The sequence below is a fragment of the Haliotis asinina genome, chromosome 13 (genome assembly GCF_037392515.1).
Source record: "Haliotis asinina isolate JCU_RB_2024 chromosome 13, JCU_Hal_asi_v2, whole genome shotgun sequence".
Classification (NCBI taxonomy): domain Eukaryota; kingdom Metazoa; phylum Mollusca; class Gastropoda; order Lepetellida; family Haliotidae; genus Haliotis; species Haliotis asinina.
The window spans coordinates 7,450,756-7,465,492 of NC_090292.1; the positions used below are offsets into that span (position 1 = coordinate 7,450,756).

At 43.4% G+C, this 14,737-nt stretch overlaps 1 protein-coding gene across 1 annotated transcript; it reads left to right on the top strand.

Annotated features, from left to right (window-relative positions):
- Window positions 1-10,608: 10,608 nt before the first annotated feature.
- LOC137260398 (uncharacterized) lies at window positions 10,609-13,706 on the top strand. Its single transcript, XM_067798063.1, has 3 exons — window positions 10,609-10,617; window positions 11,166-11,849; window positions 12,714-13,706. Exons 1-3 carry the CDS (start codon window positions 10,609-10,611, stop codon window positions 13,704-13,706), a joined length of 1,686 nt encoding a protein of 561 aa, XP_067654164.1.
- The last annotated feature ends 1,031 nt before the right edge of the window (window positions 13,707-14,737 follow it).

Sequence of the window (14,737 nt, forward strand, 5' to 3'; positions counted from 1 at the left end):
TCATCTAAAGGTGGTACCCTCCTATGGGTGTTCATGGAGAATTGACCCAAAACGCAATTTGACCTAAATCTGTATCTATCTTTGCTGCAAGCTCTGTGGGTAGTTGTGGATTGCCAGACTGAACTCCAGGAAAGGGTTTTAGCCTATGTCTAAAATGTAACATGTTCAAGTCTTAGTCATAATAAGATCTATATTTGGAAAGCTTGGTCTTTCAATACGCTTTGAGAAGCAGACGTTCATGCAGTATTTTCTGAAACAGGGTGAAATTGTCCAATGGAATACTGTCATGCAGTTGCGCAAAAGGGAAGGGGCCTGGTATTCATGCATGGATACGACAGATCTCCTTCTATCTTACTGTCATCTGTGGACCAGTCATCTGAACACTTCTGATCCTACAAATTAATAATCAACGATAGGTAGACTCTACAACGAACGTAGGATGCAAATGTTTTACATCAAACTAAGGGAGATAAACTCTAATGTATGGGATGCTACTTGTCATTTCACATTGTTTGATACACTCCCAAGAATCTAATTTTCTCACTTCATTAAAACAACCAACCTCAGAGTTGGTTAGTTTCAGTACACCATAATAACACATTGCCATGCTGTAATAATACCAAACATAACATTCTTAAAAATATCTTTCCTCAAAATAATGTCTACTCCTACTTAAAGTCTTTAAAATATCTTTCAGCGAAATAACGCCTACTGTCACTTAAACTCTTAAAATATCTTTCCGCAAATTAACGTCCACTCTCACTTAAAGTCTTTAAAATGTCTTTCAGCAAAATAACATCTACATTATTTGCATGGCACAGTGGAGTTTATTTAGAACATCTGCCTTCAATGCATATGTGCCATGTGTGAACGTGTGGTGCAAATATCAAAATTTTCACTTGCACTATGACAAAGGATACAGCAACAACAACACCTGTCCATTGCCCATGCGAATAACTATACACGACCATTGGCCAAAATCAACCCTATCCATATTGGTTGCTCGGTGCATTGGAGTTCATTTAGAAATTTATATTTGATGCACATGCGCCTATACCATCTGACAATTTGTGGTACAAATGCCAGCTTTTTACTGGCAGTATGTCAAGCAATACAGCAATACCAACAGGAAGACCCTTTCATTGCCAATGTGAAACACTCTAAACGACTGCAAATTGGATAAAATAGCCATACTCACATCGGTTGCCTGGTGCACTGCAGTTCATCTAGAAATATCATACTTGATGCACATGTGCCTATACGATCTGACAACTTGTGGTACTAATATCAGCTTTCTGCTTCCAGTATGACAAACAATACAGCACCAACAACAAAAAGACCCTTTCATCACCCATGCAAATAACTATACACGGCCATTGGCCCAAAGTCTGCCTTATCCACGTTGGTTGCATGGTGCATTGCAGTTCATCTTGAACATCTACATTTGATGGACATGTCAGATGCCTCTTTGTCTTTAGGCAAATGATACAGCACCAGGAGCAGGAAGATTCTTTCAATGCCCATCTGAAAAAATGCAAATGACTCCAAAATTGGCTTAAAAATAATCACTACCCACATTGGTTTCATGGTGCAGCGGAGTTCTTTAAGAGCATTTACACTTGATGCACATGTGCCTATACCATTTAAAAATAAGACATTTGAATTACGTTACATTGTTTTAGGCTGAAAGACTGAAATACTCTTGAATAGAATATCAATATAGTTTTTCAGCCAACTGAATTTAAATGGGTCCGTGGTATTAGTTATTTACATATTTGCATGACAAGTATATGCTTTTCGCTTGGCAAACCAGACAATCAAGTTATGGAATACAAGTCTTGCAATGGGATATCAGTTTGTTCGAAATGAAAAACATTTTTTTAACTATGCAGAGATTCTGCTGCTTGTAAATAATCCAAAACCATTTCAGGAACAAAGCTGTATAAACTAAGTAAACCTCAAACAACAATATTGATTTCCACATAAGAAAGAAAACACAAACTTCTGCCCTTTATAGATGTCTTTATTCTGTTAAGATGTGACATTTCAGTATAGATCCTTACAGCACTGGCAAGGAAATGTGACATGAAGCATTTAGATATGAATCTATATTGATAGCTAACAATCTATATCTGGGGCAATAACGTCTTTGAAAATACAAATGCTTTCAAAACATTCATTATGGAAAGGCTGGGACTTGATGGTGAATTTTATTCTCATTTTCCCGGTCCCCATTTTAGTCATAGGAGAGGACCAGTGTATCATACACTTATATGTATCATATACTGTGTCATATGTATGATATATAAATGTGTAGCATATCTATTATTTGTCTCATATATGGGTACGTATCATATAATGTGTCATATGTGTCATATATGCACGCGTATATGTCATATGTATCATATACATGTATGCGTATCTTCAAAATATCAAAACTGTCCTCTTCACCAAATGTTAAAAATTTTACATTTAGAACAAGATGTCAGAGAAGTACAAGCACAAAACACGACAAAATGGCCATCTTCATAGATTTCCATATGGTCTGGCATAATGAGCCTCTAGTAAAGCACCAAAAAATCCCATAATAGGAGACTTTTAAATTTCATACACTCTTTCTTAACAGATGCAGAAGAATGAATCATATCAAACACTCTCGGACAAATTTCCCAAAAAAATAGCACTCCAACAGGAAACAGGTTCTTCCCAACATTCTTTGCTTTTTCACTCCAGATCACTTCAATCTGCCTCATATAAATGGCAAGTTTTGCTGAAAGGTATTTAGAGGTTTTCAAGTTATGCTTCGGAAACAAAGCCCAACCCTCCGTTTGAGACTAAGTCCGAGTGTGTTTTCAAGGGTAAACGGAAAAGATAAAAAGGACAATAATCTGTAAATAGCAAAAGGCACCACTTCAAGATTTGTCTCATGTATCTGCCAGGTTCTGTTGAAAGATACTGAAAGATTTTTGAGTTGTGTTCTGGAAATGAAGCCCACCCCTGACTTTTGAGACTAAATCTGAATCATTTCCCTGGAAACCGAGAAAAATAGAACTATCAAAAAAGCCTTAGGTTCTGTTTGTTGTATCCACCAAACTTTGTAGAAAAGTTTTGAACATTTTTGAGTTACGCTCCAAAAACAAACTGAGCAACTCATGCTTGCCATAAAAGGTCACTATGCTTGTCATAAGAGGCGACTAACAGGATCAGGTGGTCAGACTAGCTGACTTGGTTGACACATGTCATCGGTTCCCAATTGCGCAGATCGATGCCCATGTTGTTGATCACTGGATTGTCTGGTCCAGACTCGATTATTTACAGACTGTCGCCATATAGCTGGAATATTGCTAAGTTGGACGTAAAACTAAACTCACTCACTCACTCACTCATTCACTCTCTGTGCCCAATCAAACAAATACATAAAACCTCAAACAAATACAGAACACGCACTAAAGAACCTGCACTGAAGTAGTCCACAACATTAAACAAGTGGACGCCATCCTTCATGCACAAAACAAATGTGTCACATTATTGTGGACACAGTCCGACTCACGCATACCAGCTATATTACTCTGTGGAACAGGCAACAAAAAGAGTCACACCACACCCATCAAATAAGTTAATATTCTCATCTAGAAAATCAGAAAATAAATAACTAGGTCAAAACATCAAAATTCATTCATCATGATGGTCATTGGTACCATGTCATCATGATGGTCACTGGTACCATGTCATCATGATGGTCACTGGTACCATGTCATCATGATGGTCACTGGTACCATGTCACCATGATGGTCATTGGTACCATGTTATCATGATGGTCACTGGTACCATGTCACCATGATGGTCATTGGTACCATGTCACCATGATGGTCATTGGTACCATGTTATCATGATAGTCACTGGTATCATGTCACCATGATGGTCATTGGTACCATGTTATCATGATGGTCACTGGTACCATGTCACCATGATGGTCATTGGTACCATGTTATCATGATGGTCACTGGTACCATGTCACCATGATGGTCATTGGTACCATGTTATCATGATGGTCACTGGTACCATGTCACCATGATGGTCATTGGTACCATGTTATCATATTGGTCATTGGTACCATGTCATCATGATGGTCATTCGCATCATGTCATCATGATAGTCACTGGTACCATGTCATCATGATGGTCATTGGTACCATGTCATGATGGTCATTGGCATCATGTCATCATGATAGTCACTGGTACCATGTCACCATGATGGTCATTGGTACCATGTCATCATGATGGTCATTGGAACCATGTCATCATGATGGTCATTGGTACCATGTTATCATGATGGTCACTGGTACCATGTCACCATGATGGTCATTGGTACCATGTTATCATGATAGTCACTGGTACCATGTCATCATGATAGTCATTGGTACCATGTCATCATGATGGTCATTGGTACCATGTCATCATGATAGTCATTGGTACCATGTCATCATGATGGTCATTGGTACCATGTTATCATGATAGTCACTGGTACCATGTCACCATGATGGTCATTGGTACCATGTTATCATGATAGTCACTGGTACCATGTCATCATGATAGTCATTGGCATCATGTCATCATGATAGTCACTGGTACCATGTCATCATGATAGTCATTGGCATCATGTCATCATGATAGTCACTGGTACCATGTCATCATGATAGTCATTGGTACCATGTCATCATGATGGTCATTGGCATCATGTCATCATGATAGTCACTGGTACCATGTCATCATGATGGTCATTGGTACCATGTCATGATGGTCATTGGCATCATGTCATCATGATAGTCACTGGTACCATGTTATCATATTGGTCATTGGTACCATGTCATCATGATGGTCATTGGCATCATGTCATCATGATGGTCACTGGTATCATGTCACCATGATGGTCATTGGTACCATGTCACCATGATGGTCATTGGTACCATGTCATCATGATGGTCATTGGAACCATGTCATCATGATGGTCATTGGTACCATGTTATCATGATGGTCACTGGTACCATGTCACCATGATGGTCATTGGTACCATGTTATCATGATAGTCACTGGTACCATGTTATCATGATAGTCACTGGTACCATGTCATCATGATGGTCATTGGTACCATGTCATGATGGTCATTGGCATCATGTCATCATGATAGTCACTGGTACCATGTTATCATATTGGTCATTGGTACCATGTCATCATGATGGTCATTGGCATCATGTCATCATGATGGTCACTGGTATCATGTCACCATGATGGTCATTGGTACCATGTCATCATGATGGTCATTGGCATCATGTCATCATGATAGTCACTGGTATCATGTCACCATGATGGTCATTGGTACCATGTCACCATGATGGTCATTGGCATCATGTCATCATGATGGTCACTGGTATCATGTCACCATGATGGTCATTGGTACCATGTCACCATGATGGTCATTGGCATCATGTCATCATGATGGTCACTGGTATCATGTCACCATGATGGTCATTGGTACCATGTCACCATGATGGTCATTGGCATCATGTCATCATGATAGTCACTGGTACCATGTCATCATGATGGTCATTGGTACCATGTCATGATGGTCATTGGCATCATGTCATCATGATAGTCACTGGTACCATGTCACCATGATGGTCATTGGTACCATGTCATCATGATGGTCATTGGAACCATGTCATCATGATAGTCAATGGTACCATGTCACCATGATGGTCATTGGTACCATGTTATCATGATCGTCACTGGTACCATGTCATCATGATAGTCATTGGTACCATGTCATCATGATGGTCATTGGTACCATGTCACCATGATACTCATTGGTACCATGTTATCATGATCGTCACTGGTACCATGTCACCATGATAGTCATTGGTACCATGTCACCATGATGGTCATTGGTACCATGTGATCATGATAGTCACTGGTACCATGTTATCATGATAGTCATTGGTACCATGTCATCATGATGGTCATTGGCATCATGTCATCATGATAGTCACTGGTGCCATGTCATCATGATGGTCATTGGTACCATGTCATCATGATAGTCACTGGTACCATGTCACCATGATGGTCATTGGTACCATGTCACCATGATGGTCATTGGTACCATGTGATCATGATAGTCACTGGTACCATGTTATCATGATAGTCATTGGTACCATGTCATCATGATGGTCATTGGCATCATGTCATCATGATAGTCACTGGTACCATGTCATCATGATGGTCATTGGTACCATGTCATCATGATGGTCATTGGTACCATGTTATCATGATGGTCATTGGCATCATGTCATCATGATAGTCACTGGTACCATGTTATCATGATAGTCATTGGTACCATGTCATCATGATGGTCATTGGCATCATGTCATCATGATAGTCATTGGCATCATGTCATCATGATAGTCATTGGTACCATGTCATCATGATGGTCATTGGTACCATGTCATCATGATGGTCATTGGTACCATGTTATCATGATGGTCATTGGCATCATGTCATCATGATAGTCACTGGTACCATGTTATCATGATAGTCATTGGTACCATGTCATCATGATGGTCATTGGCATCATGTCATCATGATAGTCACTGGTGCCATGTCATCATGATGGTCATTGGTACCATGTCATCATGATAGTCACTGGTACCATGTCACCATGATGGTCATCGGTACCATGTCATCATGATGGTCATTGGCATCATGTCATCATGATGGTTATCAGTACCATGTCACCATGATGGTCATCGGTGCCATGTCATCATGATGGTTATCAGTACCATGTCACCATGATGGTTATCGGTACCATGTCACCATGATGGTCATCAGTACCATGTCACCATGATGGTCATCAGTACCATGTCACCATGATGGTCATCGGTACCATGTCATCATGATGGTCATCGGTTCCATGTCACCATGATGGTCATCGGTACCATGTCACCATGATCGTCATCGGTTCCATGTCATCATGATGGTCATCGGTACCATGTCACCATGATGGTCATCGGTACCATGTCACCATGATGGTCATCAGTGGTCATCAGTACCATGTCACCATGATGGTCATCAGTACCATGTCACCATGATGGTCATCAGTACCATGTCATCATGATGGTCATCGGTACCATGTCATCATGATGGTCATCGGTACCATGTCATCATGATGGTCATCAGTACCATGTCACCATGATGGTCATCAGTACCATGTCATCATGATGGTCATCGGTTTCATGTCATCATGATGGTCATCGGTACCATGTCATCATGATGGTCATCGGTACCATGTCACCATGATGGTCATCGGTACCATGTCACCATGATGGTCATCGGTACCATGTCACCATGATGGTGATTGGTCCCATGTCACAAGTTTTTGTAAGATCTTACCCAGCAGTCATTGGAATGATGTCACCATGATGATTGTTGACACCATGTCACTATAACAGCCCATGATCTTATACCTGTATCGCCTGCATGGCTGCTGTCTCATCTTTCACTGATGACTTGATAATGTAGGTGAAAACAAAATGATTATTTAGACTGATCGTGTACAGTACAGTCATAATGTAAAGTACAGGCCACTAAACACTAAGTCCCATTATGACTGACCATGTACAGTACAGGGGTGGGTGGAATCAAATACTGACAAATGAACCCTACCTCTCTTTATGACTGACAGTGTGGAGCACAGGGGTGGGTGGTGTCCAACACTGACCAGTGAACCCTACCTTCCTTTAAGACTGACAGTGTACAGTACAGGGGTGGCTGATGTGTAACACTGACCAGTGAACCCTACCTTCCACTAAGACCGACGGTGTACAGTACAGGGGTGGCTGGTGTGTAACATTGACCAGTGAACTCAAACCTTTCTTTAAGACTGACAGTGTACAGTACAGGGGTGGCTGGTGTGTAACAGTGACCAGTGAACCCTACCTTCCACTAAGACAGACAGTGTACAGTACAGGGGTGGCTGGTGTGTAACATTGACCAGTGAACTCTACCTTCCTTTAAGACTGACAGTGTACAGTACAGGGGTGGCTGGTGTGTAACACTGACCAGTGCACCCTACCTTCCACTAAGAGTGACAGTCTACAGTACAGGGGTGGCTGGTGTGTAACAGTGACCAGTGAACCCTACCTTCCACTAAGACCGACAGTGTACAGTACAGGGGTGGCTGGTGTGTAACAGTGACCAGTGAACCCTACCTTCCACTAAGACCGACAGTGTACAGTACAGGGGTGGCTGGTGTGTAACAGTGACCAGTGAACCCTACCTTCCACTAAGACCGACAGTGTACAGTACAGGGGTGGCTGGTGTGTAGCAGTGACCAGTGAACCCTACCTTCCACTAAGACCGACAGTGTACAGTACAGGGGTGGCTGGTGTGTAGCAGTGACCAGTGAACTCTACCTTCCTTTAAGACTGACAGTGTACAGTACAGGGGTGGCTGGTGTCCAACACTGACCAGTCAACCCTACCTCCCTTAGTGACTGACAGTGTACAGTACAGAGGTGGTTATGTGTCCAACACTAACCAGTGAGCCCTACCTCCCATTGTGACTAACAGTGTCCGATACAGGGTTGACTGGTGTCCAAAACTAACCAGTGAACTCTACCTCCCATTATGACTCACAGTGTACAGTACAGGGGTGGATTGTATCCATCACTGACCAGTGAACATTACTCCCTTAATCACTGACAGTCTACAGTACAGGGATGGCTGACGTCCAACACTGACCATTGAACCCTACCTCCCACTAAGACCAGTGAACCTTTAGTCTGACATTATACTTTCTACACACAGAAACGTGTAGTAGGAAAGCGCTTTGTTGCATTGCTAACCGATCATGTCAGTGTGTATAAACCTGTCTCCAGTTAAAACATTATCATTTACATAAACATATACGTTTACAAACAAGGTGATAAAAGTCTCCTGTCACAATGTACAGGAAAAGAAAGAGCTTATGTGTAAACATCAAACCAGACCTCGACAAACCACAACATTCATTTTTTATAAATAGAGTTGCGCAGTGGGAAAAGGCTATAAATAGAAAAGCATGTGGTGTATGTTTGAAAACAATTGGTGTTTGCGTGGATACAGAAATCTTCTTTTCTCGTTAACACTGGATGTATGTAACAGTTTTGCACTTTTGAGTCGGCTATGGCAGGTCCTTTAGTAAACAATGCGCAATGTCAGTAATAACTGGTATGAAAACATAAATATAAACAAACTTTAGAGGATTGTTATTTTGGGATATTTGCTTCTGGTATGGGAATAAGCTGATACGAAATATATGGAAAGTAGGTAAGATGGCCCCTTGAAGGTCTATATTTGTTCTGTTTTCCAGTCGTGCTGAAGCAACAATGGGGATCAACTGGTCGGAATTGCTGTCTTAAGAGCGCATGTCAACGTCTCGCAGTCATGCATATCGAAGCTCATGATGTCAGTCACTGGATTGTCTGTTCAGATTCGACTATCTACAAAATGGTTACTTTGAACACGTGTACTTGTATTTTCATATATCTATATTATACTGAACAGATGACAAAAGGAAATTGGCCCTGACCGAAATCTCCAAGAGACAAAAGTGTAATATTGGTGTCAAAAATAGCCTTTGAAATTTTGACCAGTTTTACATTTTTTGCATATCTTCGCGTATATATACGTGCATACAGGAGTATTGTAGACATAGTTTTAATGACAATTTGTCCACTAAAGTCACCAGTAGATAACAGCTCTGCGAAGTGTACCATATATACGATATGAGGTATTTAAAATGTACCTATGTCTGCATTTTCAAACAGATCAAAGAAAAAAATCATTTAGAGAGAACTCAAATATTTGTCGCTTGAGCTATACAAACTTGTAAGTATATGCTGTTTGTATTTTTAATTAATTGACAAGTAATGATAGAAATGAAATGACTCAATGTTGTTTTTTGTATTATTTAGTTTGCCCATTTTGCAGAATTACACGGCTGGTTGTCCTGATGTAAAATTACTCACTCATTTCAGGGAAAATGTTGAAGTACAAGTACTGAAGTATAGTCTAGGAGGTGTGATATTATCTATACATATCACCAATTTTATTTTGTACTAGTGTACGTTTTTGGAGTTGAAACAAACAGTTATTTTGCTCAAGAGAGCTGTTTTAAACGTATTTCATGAGCTCTTGGACAGTCTATATTTATTTTATTGGATAGGGCATAGTGAGTGAGTGAGTGTGTGAGTGAGTATTGTTTAATGCGACTTTTAGCAATATTCCAGGAATATCAGGGCTGGGGGACACCAGAAATGGGCTCCACACATTGTACCCATTTAGGGAGTCGAACCCGGGTCTTCGGCATGACAAACCAACACTTTAACGACTTCTCTACCCCATCGGTCATAGAATAAAAGTTACCACGGAATGAATTTCAAAGGGGCAAAAGTTTATTTCATTGGTCGAAACTGGCGTTTTTATTTTGAAAATCTCAACTGTCACATTATACATACGATGTGTAGTGTTGGCCTGACCTCAGTTTGGGATTCATTAATCCAGAGTCAGAGTACTCGATGACTGCAGTGAGTGAGTGAGTGAGTGAGCTGGCTTTGGTGCCACCTTGTTCTTCACACAGCCAGTTCAGTGAGAATTAGTGAGTGAGTGAGTTGGGTTTATTGCTGTGTACTTCACCATATCAGTTGAATGGGAGTGAGTGAGTGAGTTGAGAATAGTGCCACCTTGTACTTAACAGTCTCAGCTTCATGAAATCTACATTGTAATTCCCCATCACTGAGAGTACATATGATAGAGAAAACACTTCTTCGAGGTTTTGCTTGATGATGTAAAACCATTGGGGTCGGGAAAAACCTCTGGGCTCCGCCTCTCGGGTTTTTCCTGCCCCTACATTTTTTTCTCCTATACAAACACACCCCAACCTGTATCATTCTGCTCTCCCCACTACCCTCCTCCAAACTGAACATTACCACCAAAACACCCCCCAACCTGTATCATTCTGCTCTCCCCACACCCCTCCTCCAAACTGACCATTCCCACCAAAACATCCCCCCACCCTGTATTATTCTGCTCTCCCCACACCCCTCCTCCAAACTGACCATTCCCACCAAAACAGCGCCCAACCTGTATCATTCTGCTCTCCCCACACCCCTCTTCCAAACTGACCGTTCCCACCAAAACATCCCCCCACCCTGTATCATTCTACTCTCCCTACACCCATCCTCCAAACTCAACATTCCCACCAAAACACCCCCCAACCTGTATCATTCTGCTCTCCCCACACCCCTCCTCCAAACTGAACATTACCACCAAAACACCCCCCAACCTGTATCATTCTGCTCTCCCCACACCCCTCCTCCAAACTGACCATTCCCACCAAAACATCCCCCCACCCTGCATTATTCTGCTCTCCCCACACCCCTCCTCCAAACTGACCGTTCCCACCAAAACAGCCCCCAACCTGTATCATTCTGCTCTCCCCACATCCCTCCTCCAAACTGACCGTTCCCACCAAAACATCCCCCCACCCTGTATCATTCTACTCTCCCTACACCCATCCTCCAAACTCAACATTCCCACCAAAACACCCCCCAACCTGTATCATTCTGCTCTCCCCACACCCCTCCTCCAAACTCAACATTCCCACCAAAACACCGCCCAAACTGTATCATTCTGCTCTCCCCACACCCCTCCTCCAAACCGACCATTCCCCACCAAAACACCACCCAAACTGTATCATTCTGCTCTCCCCACACCCCTCCTCCAAACCGACCATTCCCACCAAAACACCACCCAACCTGTATCATTCTGCTCTCCCCACACCCCTCCTCCAAATTGACCATTCCCACCAAAACATCCCCCAACCTGTATCATTCTGCTCTCTCCACATTCCTCCTCCAAACTGACCATTCCCACCAAAACAACCCCAAACTGTATCATTCTGCTCTCCCCACACCCCTCCTCCAAACCGACCATTCCCACCAAAACACCCCCCAACCTGCATCCTTCTGCTCTCCCCACACCCCTCCTCCAAACTGAACATTCCCACCAAAACATCCCCCCACCCTGTATCATTCTACTCTCCCTACACCCATCCTCCAAACTCAACATTCCCACCAAAACACCCCCCAACCTGTATCATTCTGCTCTCCCCACACCCCTCCTCCAAACTGAACATTACCACCAAAACACCCCCCAACCTGTATCATTCTGCTCTCCCCACACCCCTCCTCCAAACTGACCATTCCCACCAAAACATCCCCCCACCCTGTATTATTCTGCTCTCCCCACACCCCTCCTCCAAACTGACCATTCCCACCAAAACAGCGCCCAACCTGTATCATTCTGCTCTCCCCACACCCCTCTTCCAAACTGACCGTTCCCACCAAAACATCCCCCCACCCTGTATCATTCTACTCTCCCTACACCCATCCTCCAAACTCAACATTCCCACCAAAACACCCCCCAACCTGTATCATTCTGCTCTCCCCACACCCCTCCTCCAAACTGAACATTACCACCAAAACACCCCCCAACCTGTATCATTCTGCTCTCCCCACACCCCTCCTCCAAACTGACCATTCCCACCAAAACATCCCCCCACCCTGCATTATTCTGCTCTCCCCACACCCCTCCTCCAAACTGACCGTTCCCACCAAAACAGCCCCCAACCTGTATCATTCTGCTCTCCCCACATCCCTCCTCCAAACTGACCATTCCCACCAAAACATCCCCCCACCCTGTATCATTCTACTCTCCCTACACCCATCCTCCAAACTCAACATTCCCACCAAAACACCCCCCAACCTGTATCATTCTGCTCTCCCCACACCCCTCCTCCAAACTGAACATTACCACCAAAACACCCCCCAACCTGTATCATTCTGCTCTCCCCACACCCCTCCTCCAAACTGACCATTCCCACCAAAACATCCCCCCACCCTGCATTATTCTGCTCTCCCCACACCCCTCCTCCAAACTGACCGTTCCCACCAAAACACCCCCCAACCTGCATCCTTCTGCTCTCCCCACACCCCTCCTCCAAACTGACCATTCCCACCAAAACATCCCCCCACCCTGTATCATTCTACTCTCCCTACACCCATCCTCCAAACTCAACATTCCCACCAAAACACCCCCCAACCTGTATCATTCTGCTCTCCCCACACCCCTCCTCCAAACTCAACATTCCCACCAAAACACCGCCCAAACTGTATCATTCTGCTCTCCCCACACCCCTCCTCCAAACCGACCATTCCCCACCAAAACACCACCCAACCTGTATCATTCTGCTCTCCCCACACCCCTCCTCCAAACTGACCATTCCCACCAAAACATCCCCCCACCCTGCATTATTCTGCTCTCCCCACACCCCTCCTCCAAACTGACCGTTCCCACCAAAACACCCCCCAACCTGTATCATTCTGCTCTCCCCACACCCCTCCTCCAAACTGAACATTCCCACCAAAACATCCCCCCACCCTGTATCATTCTGCTCTCCCTACACCCATCCTCCAAACTCAAAATTCCCACCAAAACACCCCCCAACATGCATCATTCTGCTCTCCCCACACCCCTCCTCCAAACTGACCATTCCCACCAAAACACCCCCCAACCTGTATCATTCTGCTCTCCCCACATTCCTCCTCCAAACTGACCATTCACACCAAAACACCCCCCAAACTGTATCATTCTGCTCTCCCCACGCCCCTCCTCCAAACTGACCATTCCCACCAAAACACCCCCCAACCTGTATCATTCTACTCTCCCCACACCCCTCCTCCAAACTAAACATTCCCACCAAATCACACCCCAACCTGTATCATTCTGCTTTCCCCACATTCCTCCTCCAAACTGACCACTCCTAACAGAACACCCAAGAATGTGTGTGATTCTACTCTCCCAACACCCCTCCTTCAAACTTACCATTCCCCACCAGAAACACCCCACCCCCCCAAACCCCCAGCCCACCCACGCCACCCGCACCCTGACACTATCATTCTGCTCTGACCACACCCAACTTCTAAACTGACCGACCCCCACCTCTCCTCCTTCAAACTGACTCTTATGATATGGGTCTCAGGTCCAAGTGAGGGTTCCAGTGAAATCCCTTATCTAACTGCCGTGCTGGTTTGCTCTGAGTAATTAACTCCTCAAAGAGTCCGCAATCACAAGAAGCTAATTACAGTTTCATTTACAAGAGACAGAATAACAAGGGTGGCCACAGAGAGTCGGTACAACCCTCTGGGCTGAGATGTAGAGCTGACCTGTGTTGGGAGTCTAAACCCTACTGATGGACAGATGGAGGTGGACACTATTTAACTACAATTGAAACAATACAAAGATTATGATTTGCTGACTGATACAAAAAATGGGTGTAACCTACAGTAGCCAGTGAAATACAGGATAAACAAAATAGGGTGTGTCCTACCAGAAGAACTTCAATGACCAGACAGGGGGGAGTTCTTAATCTTTTAATCCTTTTCTAAGTGGCATTAATCTTGTTGGCACATTTACTGGATGCTTGATTGCTTACTCTGGGCTGGATTAACTGGTGTTTGCATAATGTTATTTTACTGTAGGTGATGGCATGTTTACCTCATCAAAGCAGTTTATTAACCTGTCTAGGATTTTAACTCTTTGAAATTGTGCGGTTATAACTTTTACCCATTTCAATAGAATGTCTGT

Bases quoted from the DNA above. Each gene is read 5' to 3' on its own strand.
- LOC137260398 (XM_067798063.1), top strand. The intron at 11,850-12,713 runs GTATCATTCTGC...CCACCAAAACAG, and splicing joins ACCAAAACACCACCCAACCT to CCCCCAACCTGTATCATTCT.